The following is a 27,749-nucleotide window of genomic DNA, read 5'->3' on the forward strand; positions in this document are numbered from 1 at the left end:
AAACAATCAGTATGGAGGACTCATTGAAAAGCGTTAAGAACGAAACGAGAGAGAGATAGGAGGGAGCCGAGCGCCATGAAAGACCCACGCGGGGTCGTGAAAAATAAAACTGTTATAATATAAACAAAAAAGGGCAAGGCCCCCTCCAAAATCTCAAAACTCATAGATCTGGTACTTAATTTAGATGGAGTGACATTGGAGTCCGACATCTTGAGGTAAATCCAGAAATAACCAGCGAAATTCACACACTAAGGCAAAATAAGGGTTAAATAGCGCGTGCTATAAAAGGAGTGACGTCACTGGCGTGGGATTGCTAGTAGTAGTAGGATGTTGAACGGCACCTCGCTGTTCGGGTATATTGACAGGAGACATCTAAATGGTGCGAGGCCTCTGGTTGTGATTAATTCACGCCCCAGTAGTATACCGACACCTTATTAAGGTGAGCGAGCTGGGTTCAACCTAGCATTCCTATACAAATTTTTCTCTGGTAAATTTATAGCATTTTTACCTTAGAAATGATGTAAAAGGAGCATTTCACTGGGCGCCACGGGTCGGAGCCCAGAAATAGTATTTACAATATTTTACAAGATTCATAAGATACCCAGTTCACGTATCCATAATAATTTATACAAATAGAGCTTAATACAGGACTGTGGTATTATAAATCTTTTTTTATTTTGACTCAGATGAAGTTATGAACGATGATTTACAGAGGTCAATAATAAATTTTCTAGAACTCTGATTCAAATGTAAATGATGATAATCAGGAACACAGCATCTGATGATAATTGATCTTGCAAGAATTTCGTGTCTTCTAAATTCTAGCAGTGTTGTAGAAGAAATTAAAATGCTGGGTCCCGACAGTTGTCATAAAAATGTCTCCACAAAAGCAGTCTTAACCTAACGATGACTGAAAATAGTCTCTCCCTTCAATGTACCACGGACGTTTTCTTGAAAGTTCATGGCTAAACTTCATCACATAATACACATGTCTGGGAATGCAGAATAAACTACGAGAAAGTGCCAGAAGCTTGTGTTTTAGAATACAATGACATATTTTGAGTTGCAAATCATTACAATTTTTTCATCTTAACATTAACATTTATTATGAAGAAATGAACTTTCTCACAGGTCCTATAACATAATACAGTATAGATAAATTTAATCTACGTATAAGACTCAAAATGCGGCTAAATGATTACTTGGTTCACACTTGGTATATAAGCTTTGGATTATAAGGTAAAAGTAACAGTGAGTTTGTTTAAGTCAGTTTTATAAGGACTTAACTGACAGAAGATCATCCCATTTCCCAAACTGTTCAAAAGTATGCACATGATGTCCTACAGAGATTGACAGTTTCTTTGAATTAGAGACAAGAGGAATCTTATCTTTATAGTTATGTTTAGTAGAGGTTAATTGATATTTCAATTTACAGAAATTAAAGGAGATGAAGTTAATTAACACTGCAGCCATTCATGGAAATTAGAACTACCTTGATTTCATAAAATTGTTTACTAGAAGAGCCTTGTTTAATGTCCTCTTTTACATTCACATAATGAGTCAGCAGTGCAGTCATGAATTGTGTGCTAAAGTCTTATGGAATTTTTTATTGAGATTTTTTTTTTTTTTACAGAAGTAGTAAACAAGTTAACTATACTTGTAGCTGAGGAGTTCATTGTTTTAATGAACTTGAAGAATGACGGAAAGATGGGGACCTTTCGTCAAATTTTGTCTTTGTCGGAGAGGAACAACTTTTTTCTGCTTTTGGACACACCAGCGAATATTGTCAGCCTTTTTCAGATGGTGAGAAGTGTTATGAGGTTCTAAGGAAGGCCACAGAATAGGGCTTTATTCTAATAGATTAACGATTATGCAGTGCAAATCATTTTAGTTGTCACTTAATGTCTAGTTGAAAGAGGAATGAAAGGTGGTAAAAATTGGGGAAACAGAAAAAAGTTAATGAATTCATAGACTGATGGTGTATTGAAAGAAATAAAGGAGGTAATGTGAGTAATGTTGATCTTCATAGTACAAATGCGGGATTGAAACCACGTAAAGTGGAGGAAGAAGAGGTCCTTGAGTCTTTAGTTACAAAAATTACAGAAGATTAGGGAATCTTAATATCATGTTTGTTCCGACACCTAATACAAACCCCTTTGCTCTTTACTGTAGATATATATTTAGCAAAAGCTGAAAACTAACCATAAACTAGCCACACACGTACACCAGTGAAATGATGTCACTTTTTATTTTGGCTTGGTGGAGAGCATACGTACAGTTTATATCTTCTGTTAATCCTATCATTCCTTTAGAAAAAATGGCTTTAATTCTGTTTTGCATTCTCTTTTCAGGTTTGCTTGCATATTGTGAGGGTCCCTTATGATGCAGATTTGTTCCAGTGTGGAAGAGCACCTGTATGGCACCTTCATGTTGGCCCAGGAGACTGATCCAAATGTCCTTGTCCTGCGTGGAGAGACCCTCGTTGTTTGTAGGAGTCTCCTTGTAATGAGTGTCGTAAGTGGCCATCCTCCTAGGGGGTGTGGTTCGGTAGGCGACGGAAGTAGTAGTCTCAAAAGAATTCTTCTCCTTTGTGGTCCTCCTAGTGCTTTCTCAGCATGCTGAGATCCCACAGCTCATGAGTCTCCAAACTTTACTTTCAGGGGTTGAGAGCCAGTCTTGTTCACGAGCGAGGCCCTCCTCACTTGACTGGTCGCCACCATTGGGTTGTAGGAAAAGTGCTGGACACGTCCATGCCTTGTTCCTGTTCTTTGGAGTAAGACGATGCTGGTGTACAAAGGCTGTTCACAGTCCCCACCCCTCACTTTCGTAGTAGGACACAATATGAGGCCAGGACTTTGGGGACCTGCATCTTGAGCTTCTCTCTCTCACACAAGGAAGAAACTGTTATATTTGAAGTTATCCCAGACCGTGCTTTCTTTCTTCCATAAGAGCGCGCGCCTCCTCCTACAGGAGCATGCAAGGTTGCGCACCATCCTCCTGCAGTAGCGCTGGCAAGTGATTGTCTTTAGCTTTATGTTGCTTTGAAGCGTGGACACACAGACCCTTTTCTTTTGAGTGTTGTGCATCCTTCCACCAGGCACTAGTGAAGCGGTGGCGTGCTCTTCTTGCTGATGGGGGTCTATGTGCAATCTCGGTCGCACACTCGCAAAGTCTTTTAGAGTATCCAATACGTCCTGCTTTGGTAGCGCACTTTGCTTCGGGAGTACCAGAGCACTCATAGGTTGCTCCATAATCATGCTATGCTTTGACAGCCAAGGTACAGTCACTGGTGTGCTTTGGTTACTCAGGAATTCTATCCTCACAAACCTGTGTCCAAATAATCTTACCTCCTTGGTGGCTCGCCTTCTTGATCCTTTTACTACCTTGGTGGCTCGCCTTCTTGTTCCTTTTACTACCTTGGTAGTCCCCAATAACATGCGTGTTTGCCATTACTCGATGGTATGCTTGCCTTTAAAACTGTCAACACTCGCTAACGAGCACCACAGAACATCTGGTTGTTCTCGCCCTTTCTTGGGTACGCTCAGAAGGGATCATAAGCATGCTCACTCGTGCAGCAGCCCAGCGGGTGCTCCTCTTTATTCAAAGAATGCTCCATGGTTCCTGGACTTAGTCAAGGCAGTGCACAAGGCCATTTCTAGACCTGCTCTACACCACTTATCGTTCCTACAGCGGGTACTCCTCTTATTTCTCTCGAGACATCAGAATCCTCTGGGAGGAGCAGTCCAGCCTCACACCCTAAACGAAGTAGCACTATCGCGAGGCAGGCTCTTCCTTAGACTGCTCCTCACCCTCCTCCTCCTCGACAGTGGTCTTCCATGGACTCTAAGGCCAGCTTAGATCCTGATCAGGAGAGATTGGGTATCATCACAATAAAACCCCAAAAGAAGAGAAGAGGGCAATGGCAACCAGCTCCTCCCCTAGTGGACAATTTGCACCTGAGGATGTTCAAGATCTTCGAGAAAGATCTCGGTCACGGACAACTATAGGCTTTCACCAATAAAGAGCAGCCAACCCGGATCTTCCGCTCCTTCCTCGGAGGCAGCAGTTTCTCCTCCCGTACCTCCAAAGGTTTCGCGACCTAAGGAGGGTATGAGAAACGATTTTTTTTGCTCTCCTTGCGGCTTTTGCAGTCCAGCCCCTAGAGAGGAATTATGCAAAGACCCTTTCGAAGAAATGAACCTAAAAAACCCAGGACCCAGATCCTCGGAAGGGCATTCCTGATTCGGTGTAAGCCTCCATAAGACCAGAGGAGCTAGGTATACCTCCCAGGTCTCACGACCCTTCTAGGAATTTACCTGATGTATTTAACCCACCCCAGTCTCCAATGGGTGTGAGCTTGGGAGTGGATTATCCATTCAATTACAGCTCAGACCCATTCCGAAGGTATGCGGCCTGTGTCCGCCAGTCTCAAGATCTCGCCCTTGGAGCAAGAGGAGTAAGATCACGTCTTCTTGCAGGTCTTATCCTGTACTATATAAGGAAGATCAACTCCTCAGGCGACGCTTCTGGACATCTGCTGTGATACCCCCAGAACACCAAGACTAGGGTAGCCTTGCCCTGGTCTAGGGGAGTTGAGGGTGCCAGAAGTAGGTCTTTGCTTAGGTAGTTGGAGAGTCCCAGTCCCACAGAGTAGTAAACTCATCTCGTCTACTCCTTCTGACGTATGTGCGACAGAGGAAGTATTACAAGATAATAAGCGATTATCCTTTTCTGCTATTAGACCCAGCTATTCTGGCGCTTATGCAGAATACAACCCTCAAGAAACTAGCAGCGTTACAGGTAAACTTCTCAACGGGGATGCTGCAAACATGGAACGGGTTGCAAAGTGTTCAATGCAAGCTGCTTCTTGGTTGAACTACTGGTTGGACTCGGTAGGGTTCCTCTTCAGAGATGAAGACTTCTTCTCGGAGCAAATAAGAGAAGCTATGTCTGTCTTTTTGCTCCTGTGGGCCAGGACTGTATAATTGTAAACCCACAATGTAGTCTACTAGTGGGTCAACTGAATTTTTGAGACTGTGACTGTTTTCTCCTTTGGCAGCTGAAAACCTTTTTTTCTCAGCATTACTACCCTCCGAACCTTCAGATTTTGATAGGGCCAGAGCAGAAGAGAGACCTGGGGTGGTGGGTGTCCGAACCTTCAGATTTTGATAGGGCCAGAGCAGAAGAGAGACCTGCGGTGGTGGGTGTTAAGACACCAACTTCCTCCCTGGGATTTGATGTTTTTCACAGATGCATCAAAAGAAAGATGTGGGCCTCAGCTGTTGCAGCACACGGCATCTAGACTGTGGTCCAAGTTTGAGTGACAATACCACATAAACCTCCTGGAAATGAGAGCAACCTTTCTGACTCATGCAATTCCAACAGCTCCTTTCAGGGCACTCTCTGGTGCTGATGAGCAATACACCTGCATACATAAACAAACAAGGAGGTACCTTTTCACAGCAACTATGCCTTCTAACTGTAGAAATCTCAAGATGGATGTATGACAACTCAGTAGCTCTATCAGCCCATTTTATCCTGGGTAAGAAAAACATTCTAGTGGGCAAACAACAATAGGACTCGGATAGTCGACTCAATGTTCTTTGAATCATGAGATAGCCAACATAGTCCTGACTCTGTGGGAGTCGCTGACAGACCTGTTCAGGACGTCCTACGAGAGGAAGCTTCTGGTGTACGGTTTGGCAGTACCAGATCCTCAGGCATTTTGGCAAGTAGCAAGATACCTTTTAACATCCATTGGACAATCAAGACGTCTATGCATTCCCCCTTCTGCCTAGTAAGGAGACTTCTGAACAAATGATCTATAGATCTTTTGATGACCCTCATAGCTTCAATGTCTGAGGATTGACCACTCTTAGGATTTTCCTAATACTCTAGAGTAACACGGAAAGGGTAAAGTGATAGCTGGTTATTCTCCGCCCAAGTTCTTTCTGCCTACGGTAGAGGGCATGTCGGCTATGACAGTTGGCTTTACCGTCTCCCATAAGCGTTGACTATCTGCGCCACCTCCACCCATTTAACCTCCTTGATCCCAGTGATAGCAGAGTTCTTGTTACTGTATACCTTTGGAAGGAAAAACTCTGCTTGGTTGTACGGAATTTTAAGCATACCTGCTCTCAGCTGGAAGTCAGACCACCTCCTTGGAATATATTTTTTGTACTACGATCCCTAAAAGGAGCACCTTACCAAACATTGTGTCAGTCATGAGACAGCTTCTTTCACTGGCTTCTGTTAAGAGAGTCAGCGAGTTACATGGTCTATCCTACGATACTATGAATTATGGTTTGTGTGAAAAAAAAAAAGCTTAATGGTTTGCGTTACGGAAAAATACATGTCACTTTATAAACTGTCATGTTAATTCATTGTAAATTGTAATATTTTTGTTAACTCTCAAGTGCCCCCCCCCCCAAATATGACTTGATCTGTTATTGTTTCTTTTAACAGGTAATGACAGTAATACCCTACACGCAGTAGGGAGTCAAGTAGAGGTACGATAGAATAGCTGTCACAAGAATTAGGATATGGGAGTAATATTTCATAATCCTGCACCCGTTTACGTCGCTGGTCAGACTATAACTGGTTTTGTCCAAGTAATATGGTTAAACCCTAATCCGCTTGAGAGTAGCAGTGTCATGAACACAATGTCGGTTTATGTGTTGGGATTTCTTGTAAGGAGGTGAAGACTGTCAAAAGCAGGTTTACTTGGATAAATTATATGACTTGATGAAATATGGAGAACCTGTTAAAGATAGGCAGCGAGAGTGATTTGGACTCCCCTCTGCTGTTGAAAATTATGTAGAGATATCAAGCTTGTGATTAGATATTTTCTAGTTTTTTAAAGTGGGGGATTCTTAGGATATTATTACAATGGACACTTTAGTGATAGAAAACCCTAGGGTTGAATAGATAATCAGAGATTTTTGTCTAGACTCTGTTCACTCACTGTATCGATCGTGAAGTGCAATGTGGTGGGGTTCTCCATTAAGCTTGATTTCTTGTGTAGCCAGCTGGGAACTTTGACAATGATTGTAGCTGCCGGGGTTGGCTGCTGAAAACATGTTGTGTCCTGGAAGTTTATTGTAGCGGTAGTGTTGCTTGGTGAGATAGTTGGATCACCTACTGTAGGCAACAGCAATGTACAGACTGTGGTGTTCATCAATGTATTATAATATATAGAGGTTTGTAGTATGGGTTTAGGAAGTTACTATACTTTATTTGATAGGCTATTTAGCCGTCCCCTCTGGGTGTAACACTAAGGATTGTAAGCTTTGTTTTTTTTATTACAATATTTTTGTCGTTCTGATGTAAAGACTAGATTGTAGAGACAGGTCAGGTGTGTAACCTTGTCTTATAATCCCTTTGATCGTAACGGAAGCAACCATTCAAATTACATTTGAATTTAGCCTAGACATGGATGTTGATTTCTAAAAGAGCTTCTGTGTGGAGATATTTATGTCTCTCCTTCTGGTTTTGTAGACCTACCTGTATATTGTATCGCCCTGGTATTTATTTTTTTTCTTCTAAATTGTTTAAATAAACCTTATTTTTTTTTGTTTTTATTAATAGCATTTCATTCCACAACACAATTGTCCCCTTCTCAGTGACAATTTAGACTTTTTTTCTCCTTAATAGTATTGTTTTTTGTTTTTTTTGTTTCCTCTCTTAAAGTTTATAGTGTTTGAATAACCTGAAATATAGCTGCCGCTATTTAAAATTGATTCCATGCATACCAGTAACAGGTGAGACGGCTTACCTCTGAATAATATTAAGCAATTACAGTTCTAGCTGGGTCCCCTTGTCCAGTATAAAATCAAGGGGTGGTACCCAGTGCCCAGTTCTCTTGACCTGTTACCCAGATATTTGGGTATTCCACCGTTTTACCTTTTTGTGTATTGAACGTTGGAATGTGGTCGGTATTTGTACACTAGGCAGTCTGCATGCTACATTTGGCTTTAATCCGCAAACCACTACAACGACATTGCCCATTCAAGGGGATCGGGGCAGGTAACTCTCAATTTTGTCCCTGAGTTCATTGTTGAGACTTAAAATGCCGCATTTTAAGTCTCGGCAAGATCCTAGACTTGTGTCTTCCCAGATTGAGAGTCTCTGTTCTATAAACAATGACCCAGATCAACAGTTACTATGCCTTGTGAGGGCTCTGAGGAGTTACTGTATCTTGAAATTCCACGGGAGCCCACCTACACGTCAACTACTACTGTATTTGTTAGCATGGGCAGAGTCAAGAGGAGAGTCTCTAGGAATACAATATCTTCCCGGATTTGCCTGGTCATTGATTTTGGGGTACAGCACCAATGGAACTTTGCTAGCTGACCTTTGCCGTCTGCAGGTAAAAACTATATTTGTTGTTTAACCTGAAATATGAAATATATTTACTTCCCAGTCCTCCCTTCGAAGGGGAGTCTTGCAAAAGCCTAGGTTAAGGGTTGTGTTGGCCTATTGGAGGTGTCCCTCTCTGGCACTCTTCAAACTGTGGTTTCAGTCTCGCTCAAACTCGATAGTTTTTATAGTGTCAGTAACCTTGTCATCCTTGTGAGCTAGGTGGGGGGATGGGGGAGCCTATAGGTCTACCTGCTTGATCCTCAGCAACCATTGCATCCCTCTCTGGTTCTAGCTTGGGTGAAGAGGGCTCTTGGGCGCTGATCATATGCATATATTAGTCATTAGGGCATTGTCCTGCTTGCTAGGGCAATGTCACTGTCCTTTGCCTCTACCCTTTATTAGTGCCTTTTAAACCTTTAAGTTAGTGGATTCTACTAAGAATCCTTACCTGGTCCAGTCACAATGTTTAGTTCTTACAAATCACATGAGATTGCCTAGGCCATTAGCTCTCACACATATTTGAGAGTTGGTCACGACTGTCTCCACAGTAAAGAGCGAAAGCTTTTGTATTTGGTGTTGGAATAAATGACAAATTTGAAAGTAATTTGTATTTTTCCTAATTATTCAAATTTTGATCTCTTTAATCATACTTGTCCCACCATCATATATCCCCAGAAAGTTCTGACTGCAATAGAAAGTGACTTCATTTCACCAATGGCAATGGTTGGTCTAACTCCTGCTACCCTTCCGCTAACAAGCGGGGGGCAGTTATACCTTACTAAAAAGTTTTATGGTTAGTTTTCAGCTTTTACTGAAATATATGTCCACAGTAAAGAGCTCAAGGTTTGTACTGTATACTGTAATTAGGAAAAATACAAAGTACTTTCAAATTTATCATATGTTACATATAGTATTATGATTTATATTCCTGACATAGCATCAGGTCATGTTGCACTGTTTAAAGCTTGGTAATATCTCCAGATGAGGAAGGCAATGCTGAAGACACACCTGACCAGATGGCTTTTGCTAATGGAAGGAAGTGGTGCCAATAGCAGTGTTATTAAACTTCAAGAGTTTGTCAATGAAGGAACTCAAGTTGTTCCTTTTGTAAAAACCTTTGATGGACACATGGTTTATTTTCTTCCTTCTGTTGATCCAGACGGTGTTACACAGTAAGTATGATAAACTACAAAGTCATATTCCTAATTGTTTTCTGTAGATTGACTACATTTTGTTTTGGAAGGGTCTTAGAGGTTCATAATAGACTGCTTATTCCCTATAACATCTTTACCCTCTTGGTAAGTGACCTTGCTAGCTTAAGGGTGATTTTATCTTACCAATTAAAGCAAAGTAATAAGGCTATTCTATTGTTTTGTAGTTGGTTACCTTCAGAAAATGGGCTGGTAAATATTCTGGAAGTGAATGAGTAAATATTGCAGATATGCACTAGCAAAATTTTGGAAGTATGCTTGTAAGTATTTAGAAAAAAATTAAGACCCAGTGTGATGTATATAGCTTAGCTCGTTGATGACTTAAAGTTTTTATAGTTTATAAAAGAAATATTTATATTAATGTTACTGTTCTAAAAATATTTTATTTTTCCTTGTTTCCTTTCCTCACTGGGATATTCCCTGTTGGGGCCCCTGGGCTTATGCATCCTGCTTTTCCAACTAGGGTTGTAGCTTAGAAAGTAATGATAATAATAATAGTGTATCACCCAATTTTCTTTACTTGAACACTTTATTCAGATTTATCATCTTTAACAGTTCATTTCCTTATTTTAGTAGTACAGTACTGTATTATAAGATATAAAACAGGAATGTAATGAATTAGATTATTAAACAGCTTATAATAAATTGAAAGGTAATGAGTTTACATATGAACATAATTTATTCTAGCTATAACAACACAAGATGACTTTGAATACCATTTTCTTAGACTCGCCTTCAAGATATTTCACTTGATAAACAAATGACTACATTTCCTTTATGAAATTTGAGTCGCCAATAAATTTCATATCCTGAAATGATTAATTTTTTCATTCTATGACGCAATGAAAGGTTTAATGATCCAGATAGTAGAGGGCCTACACTATATTCTGGTATTGTTGAACTAAAGCATGAAAATAAAAACTTCTAACACAACAGAAAGAGAGCAAAACCCATCGGTAAATACAAAAGAAATAGTGACAATGTTTTCTTTAACAGATTCACTAATAAAGGTAAGTGGGAAAGCTCAAAGGACTTGAAGGAGACATTTTCCGAAGACCCACAGCAGAAGCGTTACAACCTGAGTGGTCGCAAATTTAGGTTGAGCGTCAAGGAAGGCCTCCAAGTAGTGAATATTGGCAGACATTTTCCGGACGGGAGCATTGAGGTTTTGTCAGGCCTTGATATAGCGATTATAAACATCCTTAGTTCAGCTCTTAATTTTACGTAAGTAATTTCTGTTTCATAAAGTCACTTTCAGTGAGGTTGTGTGATGTGTGCCATATCTGTCAAATGTAGAAGTGGAACGATCTCCACACTCACGCACTTGTTGGCCTAAGCTTGGACTTATGCAGGCTATTAATATTTTATTTGTTTCGTCGCTACATACAAACCAATGCTATTTATTGGGGTATTACTTTAGGTGAAGCTGAAAGACAAGCCAGTGGATTTCTAGCGAGGTTTAACCATCTCTCTCCCACACCTGGGCTATGAGCCTCACTTTGCTTTTGGCTCGGGTGTAGAACTGTTGTTACCGCTCTTCCCCTCACCAAATTTTGACAGCCAATATTAATATTCTTTGCTTTTTCTTTACAGTAGGTGTGCAATGGTGTGATAATAAACAGATTTTGAGCGAAGCGAAAGATCTATTTTTGGATGAGATAGCCATGTCGTCCTGATGAAAGGTTCCTTTAAGTAGCTTCCTAAGGTATATTTGACTACAGTGATATTCCCAGAGAATTTAACTTAAGGTCTCCAGAATTCTAACTCCTGGCGCAAATATCCTTAAAGTTTCCTTTTAGGTTATCGCATAATATCAGGGGACATATTCTTGACACACCACATAGCAATCTGCACCCCGCATAGCGTTTATGCTTCGAGGGGGAAAAGTGACAAAATAAAAGAGGAGCAGTTATAAGGTTCCCTTCCTCCGTTATTGTTTGAGTACTTAGATGGCGTCATAATCGCCGCCATCTTTATTCCTTGTAGTGTTGAGCCGGTACTTATAGATACAGTATTATTGGGAGGGATCCTGCCAAGGCCTCTCATGGAAAGGAGGGCAGGTCCTTCAGGACAACATGACTATCTCACCCAAAAATAGATTTTTCGCTATGCTCAAAATCCGTTTTTTAGGTTCAGGCCATGTCGTTCCGATGGAAGTTTACCAGAGCATTAATGTATCCATGGATTTCCCAGTTGTGCCTTAAACCTCAAGACAATATTTCCATGGTCATCTAGACCTTAGAGATCTATGACATTACCTTTATATGTCATTGCTTCTAATCATGAACTATGTTAGTGCTTCCTGCCCCCTACAGGGAAGAGTCATACTAGATTCGGGAAAAAGTCTCGAACTTTGCATATTTCATATGACCAACCTACCAACCAAAAGGGCATACTGGTCTCACTGTATGCCTTTAGCCAAAGTTTGTATTTATAAAATGAACACAGGTTCATGTCAGCCACCATAGCAACTAAGGTATATCAGCCCAGCTGTATACCGCAACAGACAAGTTTATATCTGTATTGAAACAAGATAAGCTTGGCTAGAAAAGGTTTGTTTACATTTAGGAACAAAGTTACTACCTTTGTTTAATGTAATTATGCAGAATAGTAAGGAATAAAAGTAATGCTCACACATAACTTTATTTATATATGTTTAGGGTGAAATAAGACACACAAAACAATTAAGGGATTTTGATGAAGGAAAAATCTATTTCTGGGCGAGAGACCTGTGCCGCCCAGTGAAATGCTCCTTTAGCATCATTTCTAAGGTATATAACTGCTATATATTACCAGAGAAAAATGTTGCATAGGAATGCCAGGGATGAACCCAGCTTGCTCACCTAAATAGGTGTCGGTATATAGTAACTGTGGCGTGAAAACCACTACCAGAGGTCTTGTGCCATTTAGATATCTCCTCTTCAAATATCCCCGTTACTACGAGGTGCCGTTCTACATCCACTACTGATTGCTACTACCACTATCTCCACCCACGCCAACTACGTCACTCCTCATAGCACCCAAGCTTGGGCCTGTTCTGGGAGGGAAGCAGAGGGTGGGTTCACTGGGCGGCACAGGTCTCTCGCCCAGAAATAGATTTTTCCTTCGTCAAAATCCCTTTTCTGGGCTCAACCTGTGTCGCTCCGTGAAATAGTACAAGAGAAATGGTCCCAAAGCTTGGAACCAACACCTGAGAAGGAAAGTAAATTAAAGTCAAAGTATCAAAAAACATGATTTAATACAAAGTGAATATAAAATACCAAGTATTCAAATGAGTTGTCTAATTCCATATCATAAAGGATAGAAGGGTAAGTCGAGCAATTACAACAAACATTCCAAACTACATAAGTAAAAGGGGGAAAGTGCAATACAATGCTAAAAAAACTGTAAGATTAAATAATTATTTACAATCTTGAAGGTAATTACAACAATCATTCCAACCTATGGAAGATTAAAACTATTTACAGACTTGATAAATATAAGAGTGCACCATAAGGATGCAGCTCAGGTGAAAAACAAAACAAAACTATAGTAGGGACAATAAGTAAGGCAGGTAGGGGGAAAGAGAAGGGTAGAACAAGACTTAATGGTTATGGATCATGACTTTCAGGAGGAACCACATTCCCTGCTGCCACTGTTGCAAAATTTAGGGCTTCCAAAGGTTTTAAATAGTGGTGTTTAAAAACTGCTGGGGACTTCCAGCCTGTATATTTTGTAAGTTCATCGAAATTCATATGGTGAAAGTAATTAATAGATGTGGCTACAGCTCGTATATCGTGAACATGTGGGAATGATTTAGGGTTAGCCTGTTTAATGAAACAGAATCTGCTGTCTGATTCCTTTCAGGGCAATGGTTCCTCCATTCTCTCTAATAGATAAGGGCCCTGAGGACTTATTGGAAGTTCTATTCAAATATGCTTTCAGAGTGTTTACTGGACACAGAGATGGGTCCTGTGGAAGTGGAACAATCTTCCAGGGGGACCATCTGTTCTGAGGGTTCTCATTCTTTGCTAAGAATCTTTTGTCTGGAGAAATTAGTATTTCCCCTGACGAGAGAAATTCAATATGACCTGGATCTCTAGATAAAGCTGAAAGTTCTGATATCCTGGCGCCAGATGCTAGGCTCATTAAGAATAAGGTTTTCCTTAATAATGGGATATAATTACAAAACACGTTAGGAGTGTCAGAAGCCAGTTTAAGTACATCATTGAGAAACCAGGAAACTGAGCTAGGACGAGTTGATGGTTTCAATCTGGCACAGGCTCTCGGGATGGATGAGAAGTATGAATCTGTAAGGTCAATATTAAATCCAATATGGAAAATCTTCTTCAAGGCTGATTTAATTGTGGTAATAGTACTAGCCGCTAGGCCTGATTCAAAAAGAGTTCTATAAAAGGAGACTGTCAGATTCATAGTCATCACCTCAGCCTTTGAGTCCCTTAAAAACTTTGCAAGTTTCTTAACAGCTGAATCATACTGTCGAAGGGTGGATTCCCTTTCATCTGATTCTAAAAATAGTGTATTCTGAGGATCAATATCTGCATCTCTTTGAGCTGCAAATTTCATAAAGTCCATAAAGTTAGGGCACTCTGAATTCTTGAGGAAGCTAACACACTGCGAGTTTGTACTACTTGTGTTAGTATTGGATTGGGGATCTGTTGAGGATGGAGACCCAGTTCCACCAGAAGGGGAAACCAGTTGCTCTTGGGCCAGTTGGGTTGGCCTCTGAAAGTTCTGAGTTTGTCTAGAACCTTCATTAACAGATTTATTGGTGGGAATAGGTAAATTCTCTCCCAAGTGTTCCAGTCCAATGACATTGCGTCTGTGGCGTAAGCCCGAGGGTCCAGGTTGGGGCTACATAGCACTTTAGTTTGTGGTTGGACTCTGTAGCAAACAGGTCTACTTGGAGACCCGGAACCTGAGATATAATCCATTTGAATGACTTTAGGTCCAGCGACCACTCCGACTCCAGCGGAGTTGTCCTCGAAAGTGCGTCCGCCACTACATTTCGTATTCCCGCTAGATGAACCGCTGACAGATGCCAATAGTTCAATGCTGCCATGGAGAATATTGCTGTCATCACATGGTTTATGTAACCTGACTTTGAACCTCCTGTGTTTATACAGTGGACTATAACTTCGCTGTCTAGTACCAACCTGATATGTTGCTTCTTGGCTGGAGAAAGCTTCTTTAGAGTCAAGAATACTGCCATGGCTTCTAAGACATTGATATAAAGTTGACGAAATGTTATCGACCATAGTCCCTGGACTTTCTTGTACTGGGAGTACCCCCCCCCCCCCACGCTGGTTAAAGAGGTTTCTGTGTGAACGACCAGTTTGGGAGGTGGAAATTTTAACGGAACGGATTTTGCTAGGTTTTTGGCTTTCGTCCATGGCTGAAGTCTCTTCCTCAGAATTGGTGGGATTCGAGCTATTTTGTCTCGATATTTCTTGTTTGCTTTGGAACGCCATACTCGATTTATATCTTTCAGTTTGGCCTTCAGAACTACGTCTGTTATTGAGGCAAACCGGAGGGCACCCAGGATTCTCTCTTAATTTCTCCTGGACGTCAATTTGTCCTTGAGAAAACTTTTTGTATTCTTTGCTATTTCCTTCCTCTTGCTTACTGGGATACACAGAGTGTGTGTGCTCATATCCCATTGTATCCCTAGCCATTGAAACTTCGTCTCCGGGACTAGCCGTGACTTCTCGAAGTTGATCTGAAAACCCAACTATTGCAGGAACTTTAACACTTTGCTTGTTGCCATGAGGCAAGTTTCGACGTTGTTTGACCAAATGAGCCAGTCATCTAGGTAAGCTACTATTTGGATTCCTTGGGTTCATAATTCTTGGATTACTGTTTCTGCTAGTTTGGTGAATATCCTGGGTGCTATGTTGAGTCCGAATGGCATTACTTTGAATGCATATGTTTGGTTGCCCAACTTGAAACCGAGAAACCGACGAAAGTGCCTTGCTATCGGAACGTGATAGTAAGCATCTGTAAGATCTATAGAGGTGGTGACGGCCCCAAGGGGAAGTAAGGTCCGCACCTGAGAAACGGTTAGCATATGGAACTTGTCGCATTGAATGTAAGAATTCAGATGAGACAGGTCCAAGATTACCCTTCGCTTGTCTGAGTCTTTCTTTGGCACGCTGAACAAGCGACCTTGAAATTTCAAGTGTTTTACCTCCTTTATTGCATTCTTTTGTAACAGATCTTCTGCATACAGGACTAATTCTTTCGTTGGATGTTGATGAAAACTGGTTGGTGGAGGGGGCCCTTCTATCCAACTCCACCCAGACCTTTGGAAATTATGCTGAAAGCCCAATTGCTGAATGTCCAACGGTTCCGAAAGAGGTAGAACCTTCCCCCTACCTGAGGATTCTCAATGGTTTGCAGCGGATTTACCTCCCCGGGCTCCGCGGAATCCTCTGCCTCTAGAGTAGACTCTTCCGCTGCCTCTGTTGCGAAAGGTCCCTCTAGCCCCACTACCTCTGGCGTGCTTGTTGTAACTATGGAACACGCCCTGTGTCTCAAAGGTAGGGTTAAAGGCTGGGGAAGTTGTGTATGAGGTAGATGCGACCTAAGCTTGAGGGACCAACACATATTGCTGTTGGGGCTGCGCTTTCGATGTTGAGGGTCGACTCCCTTGTGCTACCGGGATGGTCTGGACCACTTGTTGGGACTGTTGGCTTTGGAATGACTGAAAAGGCCTCAATCTCTTCCTGCCTTTAGATTGGTTACTGGATGGCTCGAACTTACGCTTGGGTATGAGACCCCACCGGACCTTGAGGCTCTGGTTAACCCTCGCAGCCTCGCTAAGGACATTGTTCACCATGTCCTCAGGGAACAAGTCCGGGCCCCAGATTGGGGTTTTGATGAGCTTGTTAGGCTCATGTCTGATAGACGCCTCAGCCAAGACGTGCTTCTGACATCTACGTCTGCCCAGAATGAAGTCATATGCGTCGGACAGCAATGTCTGAAGCAACAACTTTGTCAAAATTTTGAAAAGGGGTTCCTCTTCGTAAACTAAAGAGGACATTTCCGCCATCGTAGCCGAGTTGATGGACCTACTCAGACGCGTACAGGCCTCGAACTCGAGTCGTATCAAGGAATCTGGAAGTCTGGGTAGCCATTCGCTGAACTGTGTAGACGCACAGTCAGCGCTCAACTTACCTGCTGTAAACGTCGCTGGGGTGTTAGTCCAGCAATCGTGATCTCCCGGGAACAGGAGGGAAGTCAGTCCGTTTCCCGTATTTGTGGCAACGGTTTGTCTTCGTTTACAGCCTGATGTGCCAGATCCATCATCTTCGTGGTACATGGCGTTGGAGTTTGCTCCTCTACCACGAACATCATATATGAGCTCTTATGAGGTGTTAACATGGTGTTAACACACTCCCACTTGTTTAGAGTCCGGACCCAGGCAGACTGTGCCTGTTCCTTGGGGTATATTATGGTCTCCTTCGTAACCTTATCCAACCTTACTAGCGCTTCTTCAGTTAAGCGCGCAAATCCGGGGAAGCGGAACTGGAGACCCGGTGGGTAGAATTCAAAGTCTTCTACCTGTCGGGTGCCACACCCTTCAATGGTTAGCATGCCATCTTTGAAGGGAGAATGTAAAGCCATCCTCCACGGATTGTTCTTAACAAATTCCGGGAGTTTAGAGGCGTCCGGGATGACTTATTGCTGCTGCTGAGGCAGTCCGGAACGCAGGAGATTCTCCATGAGACTCTCCTGGTTCTGCATTCTCTGTGTGAGGGTGCCCATAAGGGAACCAATCTGCTCCATCAATTGGCTCGAAAAGGCCGCCGGGTCAAAGGAGGCTTCCGGGGTCTTAGATTTCGAGTTGCTCTTCGCTCTCAACCCAAAGGAGGAAGAAGTAGCTACAGCTGAATCTTTAGGTATCCTAGAAGATGAAGGCTTGGCTGGTTTGGGTAACTTGGAAGACCTGGGAGTCTTCGTTAGGGTCTTTCTGATTTGTTTAACTTTAGGGACTACTGGGCGTGGCCTGACCCCAGCCACATGCTTCCCAGTAAACCCCTGGAAGGAAGAAACAGAAGAAGTAGATAAAGACGGGCTAAGGATAGGGATCTTAGACCGTGTACCACCTGCCTCACTTACCTCCCTACCTAGATCTTGAGGGTCGACAGGGCGGAACTCTTGGAAGACTGCAAACTTTGAAAGAGAATATTCGTTACTAATATTCCAAGTCAACCATCGCAAAATTGTATATATATAAACCAAAATTAATTATCATAACTCACCCGGATATACTACTATTGAGTTTAATAAGGAAAAAATCTAAGTCAGATTATATCCAAAGTTAAAATATAGAGCAGATCGACGGGAACACCTACCGAATCAGCGGTGAGCACGGATACCAGACCGTAGCAGACCTCGCAGTTGTCCGGATGCCACACTAGGAGGTCGCCGACTTGAACAGCACACGGGGCATGGGACTGGCAGACACCATGTCCACATGCCTGCTGCAAAACAGCCGCACAGGTTGTCATCTGACACCGGACCATCTGTAAGAAAAAAGATACATAAGTATCCCGAGGGGATCACCGGAGGCTCCGGGTACTTAAAATTAACCGGAGTAGAATACCGGGGTAATATAATATGTATAAAACTAATTGATACCAATATAAACAATTCTGTATTTAATTATGATCATTCAATGATATTAATATTGTCATAATGGAGGATATTGTATACTATCCCGTCAGAGCTGGGGATGTATATATATAAAAATTAAAACTGTTGAAATTAACATTCCTTCTGTTGGCTCCGGGGGGTCATAACATGCCTACCGGGGTAGGGGAGTTGGAAGGGGAGGGATGGGGGATTCTACGACCCCCGCCAGCCACAAGGACCCAACCGAACCGTGACAATGAAATACCAAATCAAACAAAAGAAGGTTCTTCCATGATTCAAACTGATAAATAGCCTACGTAGTAGTAGGCAACTTAAAATCATGATACGTTACATAACGAGGGAATCACGCTGAAGAAAACCTAACACGCAACCCGTAATCTTCCCGGCCGCCCGAGGGCCAAGCAGAGCGGCCGGGGAGAGCACGGCTACGACAAAGCATGGAAAACGAGTGTACTCGGCTAAGACCCCAACAGCTGTTCTCGGCTTAACTCTAAGGGAGGGAGTCATGAAGTATCCCTGGGGGGGGATGTCGGGGGCGAGCGTACTCGACCAAAAACAAACATCTGATCTCCGAAGTCTCAATGAGACATGAGGTATCCCGGGAGAGGGATGAGGGTATGGGGCCGAATGCTCCACAAGGGGGGAACTAGCGAAAACAACCCAATGGACGGGTTCGAGGTGATCACGTGGGTCCGCGAGCGGACAGGAGTACCAACCTACCAAAACAGAACCATGCGATACCAACATAAATAGAATGATCATAACTAATCGGTAAAATGACCGAAACAAAAAATATATAACTAAGTTATGTGGCATGCAAAATAAAGCTAAATAAAGCTAAAATAAAGCAGTAAGAGAGGGACGCAGGAGAACATCAGAACAACATGAATGAGGAAAGTAGGCCTAGCCCACCAGACTCGGGTATCTACCGAACTGGACGGGGGGACTACAACACAAAGGCTCGATCGGGTAAGATGCCGATCAGTAGGATAAAAATACGTAAAATAATAAACTGCTAACCTGGAGTCCCTGTCCAGCAAAAAACAGGACCTAACTCTTATTTAAAGGTGGTAGGAATGAATAAGAGCAAACAATCCTAGCATAATAAGACACCATGACACGGTGACGAATATACCTTCAAGGTACTCGGCCTAGAAGGGTAGCAAGCAAGCCCATAACCTAAAATATATACGTTCCCATAATAATTATATAGTGATTAAAGCTGAATAAAAGCATCGCGTAATGTGAATCGGTATTGAGCAAGTGCAAAAAGGTTCAAAACGAGTTACAATTAGTTTGGGGGACTAATTGCAAAACGTCAAGAACAAGATTTGGAAGTAGCGAAACCAAGCATGGCTGCCGTGGAGCGGAACCTCCAACCCAATAAAACTCGTTAACACAATAACAAGGAAAATAAAGGCATCGCTACCTCCAGAAACTCGAAATTCATAGTTCTAGTACTTAACTTGGATGAGGAAGCTTGAACGTCCGACATCTCGTACAAAAAAGCACTCTAAAGAACCAAAAATCACAAGCAAAGGAACGCACGGGTAAACACCGAAGATGCTATGAAAGGAGAGACGTAGTTGGCGTGGGTGGAGATAGTGGTAGTAGCAATCAGTAGTGGATGTAGAACGGCACCTCGTAGTAACGGGGATATTTGAAGAGATATCTAAATGGCACGAGACCTCTGGTAGTGGTTTTCAGGCCCCAATTACTATATACCGACACCTATTTAGGTGAGCGAGCTAGGTTCATCCCTGGCATTCCTATGCAACTTTTTTCTCTGGTAATACATAGCAGTTATATACCTTAGAAATGATGTCAAAGGAGCATTTCACGGAGCGGCACAGGAAATAAGACACACAAAACAATTAGACATTTATTGTCAAACAATAAATAAAAATTCAGCATGCATTTCATAATAATATAATAATGCAAGTGAATAGAATTTACAAACATAGAACATACAGAATAAATCAGAAATACTTGTTTTATCAAAAAACAAAATTTTATGCCACTCAATTGAAAATTTAATTTCTGGGTCGACCTGTGACGCCCAGTGAAAAGGAGTCTTTCTTATCACTTCTCTGATATAAATACTTCCAATTATACCAGAGAAAGTTAAAGCATGGAATGCAGAGGTTACTACCCTCGCGTGAGCACCCTGAGGGCGTCGTGTATAAAGATAGGGCGTGTGAAAACCATTATTCACAGGTCGTCTTCCATTTAGATAAATCCTTCATCAATAAGGGGTGAGCCGTTACAGCGGCACTAACGAAACTCACCTGATCCACCCACCGATGCCCGACTTGAGCGCCATCTACACATCCTTCTTTTGGACTCGTGTTAACGACGCTTACTTTGTTTTGTGCTCTCGTTTTTTGGCTGTTTTTGTGGATTTCTTCGCCATGGCTGAAGCCCTCCTTCCTCCTATGCCAATGTTAAGTACCATAGATTGTTTTGACATTAGTCTTAGTACCGGGCATGTTCTTTTTAATTCATATAAAGTGTTTTAGTGCGTTCGGCTTTATGCCTTCCCACGGCCCACGCGGCCATTGTTGTTGTTTACGTTCAGTACGTTTCAGTTTTTCTCTTGTTTTTATTGCCCTCAGGTACTTTTGTCATTCTAGGTTCTTTTTAATCTTATGCTAGATTATGGGCCTTGTGCCAGTTATTTTGAACCAATTTATTTATATCTTTTGGTACTTATTAGTCGTTTACGAGTCCGTATCTCATGTTAACGAAGAATAGTGTTCGGGGTTTTATTTCAGTTTAGTTACCACCAACTATGTTGGCGTTTATTTTTACAATTCGCCATGTTTTTGACTGTTTGTTACCCCTCCCCCTTTTCACTATTCTTCGTTACATTTCTTTTTTATTACTATTCACGGACAGATGTGTTTTATGTAATTTTTTGGGTTCGTGTTATTTTAGATCGATCTTAGTAACCACCTAGTTTGAGGGGCTGGAGTTCCCGTTTTCTGTTCACGCAGACTCAGGCTCTCCCTCTCTCTATCTCTCCCCTTCTGGGTTTTTCTTCGTCTTAGACGAGTTTATTAGTATTACCAGGTTACTTTGTTCTATCTTCTATTATAGGCTAGTGTTGGTTTTATTCTTAGATCCTGTTCGTGTTAGTCACATATTCTAGGTTAGTTGGCCTGCCTTGAGCCGCCTCCCGTTCCCCCTCCCCCTAGTCCCACCCTCTCCCTGTTCCGGCCTGGGAGTCGGGTCCGGACCTCCATCCGAACTCCGCCATGAGTTTTCGCTACTATGAGCTGGGAACACATAACTTTCCTATTAATCTAGTGCGCCCCTTCGGCAGGGAATCCTCCCCTCGTTGGCCCTCCGCACCTTGACTCCGGCTACGGCCCCCCCTTTTTCACACGACAAACACAACTATCTCCGTCCCCCCCTTTTTCACCTTCTCCGGTAGTCACCTACCGGAGATCTTATTCGGAGATCATTTTAATTTAATTAATTTTATTTTTTATATTTCACTTATTATGTATCAAGGAGCTTTTCCCCCCCTCGGATCTCCGACGTACTACGGAGCTCTCCCATACCACTATGCCTTAAAAGATTTTTGTCAGTAATTACTCAGGAGCTCCGGCTCCCCTATATGCACGATATCACTCCGGTCTACTACGGAGTATACTCCCCTATTTTTATCATTGTAGTAATTATGGCAGAGCTCGGCTCCTTATGTTGCACGAACCCATTCCTTCACATCAACTAGTATCTCCCTTATCCATAGCTCTTACTTATTATTATTCTTGAGTTAAGTTAGAGCCTCCGGGAGCCTTTGTACTTATTTAACTTTTTTATTACAGAAAGTTCGCTGTGCCGCCAAGGGCTGCTCGGCAACCTTTTTGGCCCCGGTAGGCCATGACGTCTGCTGGTCCCACGCCCACTGTGCGATCTCCTTTGTCCGGGAAGCTGGCTAGCCCCCTTACATGGTCTGGTTCCCGGAGGCGTGCACGCTCTGCTATGAGCTATCATCTATTCTCCTCAATGATGACGTAAGATTTCTCAATTTTGCCATTCATGCTAATATTTTATTGAGGTTACGCTTATTATATAGACTTTTTCATTTATTATTTTTAATGTTCCTATGAGTTTGCCTTTTGTCGTTCTAAAGTTACTCCCCTTTTCCAGGCTGACGAGGATTCGCTCCGGACGGCCAAAACCAGCCTCCGGACTTGGGTATCTGGTTTTGGGAGGAACGCCCCGACTGGTTGCCCTTACCTCCTCGACGGAGACATGGCCTCCCGGCTGTTCCCTGGTTCTTCCTCGGCCGCCGTACCCTTGGAGCAAGCCTCTCCTATAATCGACGGTATCAGGGCGGCCCTGCCAGTGGAGGAGGAACACCAGCTCTCTGGGGACATCTCCACCCTTGACATCCACACCGAGCCTATCGATGAGCAGGTTAGTGTTGCAGAGTTGGCAGACTCCTTTCTTTCCCCTACTCCTTCCTCTACTTCTTCCTTCCTCGGCTTTGACAAGCCTCAGGCTTCTCCTTGGGAGGGTTCCGTCTCGGTCCGCCCCAAGGTTAAGCCATTAAGAAAAAACAAACCAAAACCCATTAATCCAGCTTCGCCATTATCCATATCACCGGTCCCCGGACCTTCCTCAACCCCCGACATCCCAATGATGTCACAGACTCCTCCTCCTACTAAAGGACAGAGAAGTAAGTCCGCGAAGTCCAAGGCTTCAGCTGCGGGTAGCTCCTCGGAGCCCCCGATAACCATGACTATGATACAGGATATGATGGAATCGAAGTTGCAGAAGCACTCAGGTGTCATATTGGAGCTAAAGGACATGGTGGCTAGCCTCCTCCATTCTGGGTCTCAGCCTGCTCTGCCCGTAGGCCCTGACACCTCTAAGCTACCGCCCTTTGACAAGAATAACCCTTGGCAGTTCGCTAGGCATGCTCCTTATTTGGACGGCACACTTACTCTAGAAGGCTTGGGGACCCGCCCTCTAGACGATCTGGAGTTCTACCCTCCTGATCTCCAGTTCCCCTTCAATGGTTTTGTTCGCCTGAAGGAGCATGCCCTGATCCGGATGGACAAAGTACCAAAGGAGACAGTGATATTCCCTAAAGAACAAGCCCAAGCTGTCTGGGCTCGTACTCTCTCGGAATGGGGATGCGTCAACTCCAAGTTGACTCCCCATAAGGGTGCGTACACTATTTTTATAACTCCTTGACTCCCCATAAGGGTGCGTACACTATTTTTATAACTCCTCCATCCATCCCGTCTCCTCTTACGGATAAAATAGCAGAATTGACTATTCAATCAGTTAAGGACGGCATCCCTATGCCAACCCTTAAGGAGACAGACCCCACCTCTCTCCTCGTACCAGGCACGTCTGCTCTTTGGCACGATACCTCGGCTACTTTTAAGGTGGGTAAACTCGACCCGGACTGCGCCTCCTCTCTCTTCTCGGAGAAACTCCCCAAGCTTCCGGATCATTTATTAAAATTAGAATTTGAAGCAAGAAACCGGCTGGCTGGGTCACTCAACTCGGTAGTATCCTCAGAGTTGATATCTTCCCTTTACAGTGACGAACCTCTCTTTCGGGTAAAGGCAAAAAATCTTCCATAGTCGTTCCAATCAGACCTTCATGACTTCTGGACGGCAAGAACGAACTGCAGAAAACACGTTCTCGCCGAAGCCTCTATTAGGCATGAGCCTAATAGGCTTATTGCCTCCTCCTGCTGGGGTAAAACTCTCTTCCCTCAGGAAGAGGTCGACAAAGTCCTCCAAGACGCGGCGAGGGCTAACCAGAACCTACAAGTTTGATGGGGCCTTTCAAACAAACGAAAGTTTGAAAATGTAATGAGACAACCTTTTTCTAAAAGGAAAACAAAGGTCCTATACCCCATATAAGACCAGCCGTGGCCAGCTTCACCATTCACCAGGCCCTCACTCTTCAACTCCCTCTACCTCCAAAGCCGCCCCTCCACAACAGATTGTGTTCGTCCCGGCACCTCGAGGTACCCAACCGGCTCCTATGGCATCTTGGATGACCTCCCCTGCCTTCAATCAGGCTTACGAAACCTTGGGTTCCTTTCGAGGATACCCTAGAGGCAGCAACAGGGGTAGAGGTCAGTTCCGTCAACGAGGCGGACCTAGAGCCAGAGGTTCCCGAGGAGGACGAGGGGCTAAATTCAACACCAACCAATGAGATGAATCAGGTAGGAGGGAGACTATACCGATTTCGGGACCAATGGACCTTCAGTCCTTGGGCCCACAGCATAGTCTCCAAAGGCCTGGGCTGGAAGTGTTCACAAGGTTCCCCACCTCCGACAGTGACCTTCTTCCAGAAACCCACTCCCATCCTAGAAGAGTACACCAAGGACCTATTGAAGAAGAAGGCCATAAAGAGGGTAAGAACACTGAAATTTCAAGGCCGACTGTTCACAGTCCCAAAAAAGAATTCGTCGGCGTTGAGAGTTGTCCTAGACCTGTCCAAACTGAATTCTTACATTTTTTGCGACAGGTTCCGTATGTTGACTATCTCTCAGGTACGGACCTTACTTCCCCGTGGGGCCGTCACCACCTCTATCGATCTTACCGACACCTATTATCATGTCCCAGTAGCAAGAAACTTCTCTCTTTACCTCGGCTTCCGCCTAGGCAAGAAATCCTATGCGTTCAAAATTGATGCCCTTCGGCCTCAGCATCGCCCCCAGGATATTTACAAAACTAGGGGAGACGGTGTTAGAACAGCTCAGGAGCCAGGGAATCATGGTGATAGCTTATCTGGACGACTGGCTCATCTGGGCACAGACGATTCAAGAATGCCACAAGGCTACGACCAAAGTGGTTCAGTTTCTACACAAGCTGGGATTTTAAGTCAACTTGCAAAAATCTCGCCTCCAACCAGCAAGCCAATTCAAATGGTTAGGCATCCGCTGGGACCTCACGAATCACAAACTGTCTCTTTCCCCCAAAAAGGTCAAAGAGATAGCATCAAAGACAAGGGACTTCATCAGGAACAAACAGGTGTCAAGAAGAGCCTTAGAAAGAGTTCTCGGCTTACTCCAATTTGCTTCAGTGACAGACCTCTTATTGAAAGCCAAACTCAAGGACATCAACCGAGTTTGGAGGAAGAGAGCTACAACAAGCTTACGAGACAAGATATCAAAGATCCCCTCAGTCTTAATACGAAGACTCCGGCCATGGTCAAAACCAGAGAACCTATCCAAATCGGTTCCTCTGCAATTCCCTCCTCCACGAGTGACGATTCATACAGACGCGTCTCTCAGTGGTTGGGGGGGCTACTACAAACAACAGATGTTTCAAGGCTCCTGGTCCCCTGCTATGAAACAGTTCCACATCAATGTGTTAGAGGCCATGGCAGTATTCCTGACCTTAAAACGACTATCCCCTCCACGATCCACTCATATCAGGATAGTCTCTGACTGCACAGCAGTAGTTCACTGCATAAACAGAGGTGGATCAAAAACTCCCAACCTGAATCAAGTCCTGGTCATGATTTTTACCTTGGCAATCGAAAAGAACTGGTTCCTGTCAGCCACTCACCTAGCAGGAGTCCAGAACGTGATAGCGGACTCACTATTCAGGACAAAACCATTAGAATCAGAATGGTCCCATGACATTAATTCATTCCGGTGGATATCCAGGGTGGTTCCCGGTCTCCAGGTAGACTTGTTTGCGACACTACTGAACCACAAACTTCCCTGTTATGTGGCCCCAAACCTGGACCTTCAGGCTTATGCTATGGACGCATTAACCCTGGATTGGAACCGTTGGAAGAAGATTTACCTATTCCCTCCGGTGAATCTTCTGATGAAAGTTTTACCCAAACTACGCTCCTTCCACGGAGCAGTGGCTTTGGTGGCACCAAATTGGCCAAAAAGCAGTTGGTTTCCTCTCCTCCTCGAGTTGAAACTCCGCCCCTTCCGGATCCCATTCCCCAAGCTGACACAAGTACTGTAGTCCAAACACAGACTGTGTCAGATTCCTCAAGGATAGCACAAACCCTAACTTTGTGGATTTCATGAAATTTGCAGCCCACAAGGACGCAAATATTGACCCGGAAAATGTCCTCTTTATCGAATCAGACAAGAGGGACTCCACACTTAGACAATATGATTCGGCTGTTAAGAAACTAGCAGAATTTCTAAAGAATTCAGAAGATACTCAAATGACCCCTAATTTGGCCATTTCGTTTTTTAGGTCCCTATTTGACAAGGGCCTAGCAGCTAGTAATATAACCACGATTAAGTCAGCTCTGAAAAAGATCTTCCAAGTAGGTTTCAATATTGACCTAGCAGATTCCTATTTTTCATCCATTCCAAAAGCCTGTGCTAGGCTCAGACCTTCTGCTCGTCCACAAAAGGTCTCATGGTTTCTGAACGATGTCCTAAAGCTCGCTTCAGACACCGATAACGAATCCTGCTCCTACATCTCGCTTCTTCGGAAGACCTTATTTCTTACAGCCATGGCCTCAGGTGCTAGAATCTCAGAATTAGCAGCTCTCTCCCGTAATCCTGAAAACCTAGATATCCTCCCATCAGGAGAAGTCCTACTCTCTCCAGATAAAGCTTTCCTAGAGGGACCCACAAAATAGGTGGTCCCCTTGGAAAATTATTCCTCTACCCCAAGATGCTTCTTTGTGTCCAGTTGCTACGCTTCGGGCCTTTTTAGCTAGGACTGCCTCACGCTCATCTGGCCCCTTGTTTGTCAGGAAACAAGGAGGTACTATTTCCATCCTAGGCATCAGGCAGCAAATCCTTTATTTCATCAAGCAAGCTAACCCGGAATCTTTTACACATGCACATGATATCCGGGCTGTAGCCATCTCCATCAATTACTTTCAGAACATGGATTTTGATGACCTTAAAAAGTACACGGGTTGGAAATCCACGATGGTTTTCAAACGCCACTATTTAAAGAACTTACTGGCCCTTAAATTCCCTACTATTGCAGCTGGGAGTGTCATCTACCCTGAATAATTTCTTCCCGTTCTTCCTTTCGTCCAACTCTCGTCCTTCTCCCTCCTACCTGCCACTCCCACCACGATGCCTCTCACCTCGGTTGGTGGTTTAGCCCCATTACTTTATGTCAATGTTGCCTTGTTCATTTTGGTAGCTCTCATTTTGGATTGTATATAACTTATCCATGGGTATTGTACAGTATGCCATGTTTTTTGTACCCATATTATGATACTCTTGTTTTTTGTCTTTTGCCATTATTACTTTACCTTTAGCTACCTATGCTTGTAGTCTATGATTGTATTATGTTTTTTGAGTTTTTGTACAGTATGCTTTACTTGTACCTTCATGGCATTGTTTAATTTTATACATGAGGTTTTGATGTTTATCTATGTCATATTACATTCCTTAATATATAACCTCCATTTATACATAACACTTTTACTTTAACCTTTTGATTTGTGGGCTTGGAAGGCATTCTCTGGTATATTTTCACCGGGCGTCACAGGTCGACCCAGAAAAGGGATTTTGACGAAGGAAAAAATCTATTT

General features: G+C 43.2%; 1 protein-coding gene across 12 annotated transcripts in view; it reads left to right on the forward strand.

Moving 5' to 3' along the window:
* The window catches only part of LOC137650248 (probable glutamate receptor), a 514,807-nt gene that overhangs the window by 151,461 nt on the left and 335,597 nt on the right, over positions 1 to 27,749 (forward strand). For 2 of the 12 annotated variants that reach the window (XM_068383534.1, XM_068383535.1), the window contains exons 5-7: positions 1,634 to 1,803; positions 9,343 to 9,533; positions 10,569 to 10,796. The exons of 9 other annotated variants lie outside the window; for them this stretch is intronic. In XM_068383534.1, the coding sequence (XP_068239635.1) occupies positions 1,634 to 1,803; positions 9,343 to 9,533; positions 10,569 to 10,796 (589 nt within the window). The remainder of the gene's footprint in view (positions 1 to 1,633; positions 1,804 to 9,342; positions 9,534 to 10,568; positions 10,797 to 27,749) is intronic. One more of the 12 variants, XM_068383540.1, reaches the window with a different exon arrangement.

This window comes from Palaemon carinicauda, chromosome 11 (assembly GCF_036898095.1).
Source record: "Palaemon carinicauda isolate YSFRI2023 chromosome 11, ASM3689809v2, whole genome shotgun sequence".
NCBI lineage: Eukaryota > Metazoa > Arthropoda > Malacostraca > Decapoda > Palaemonidae > Palaemon > Palaemon carinicauda.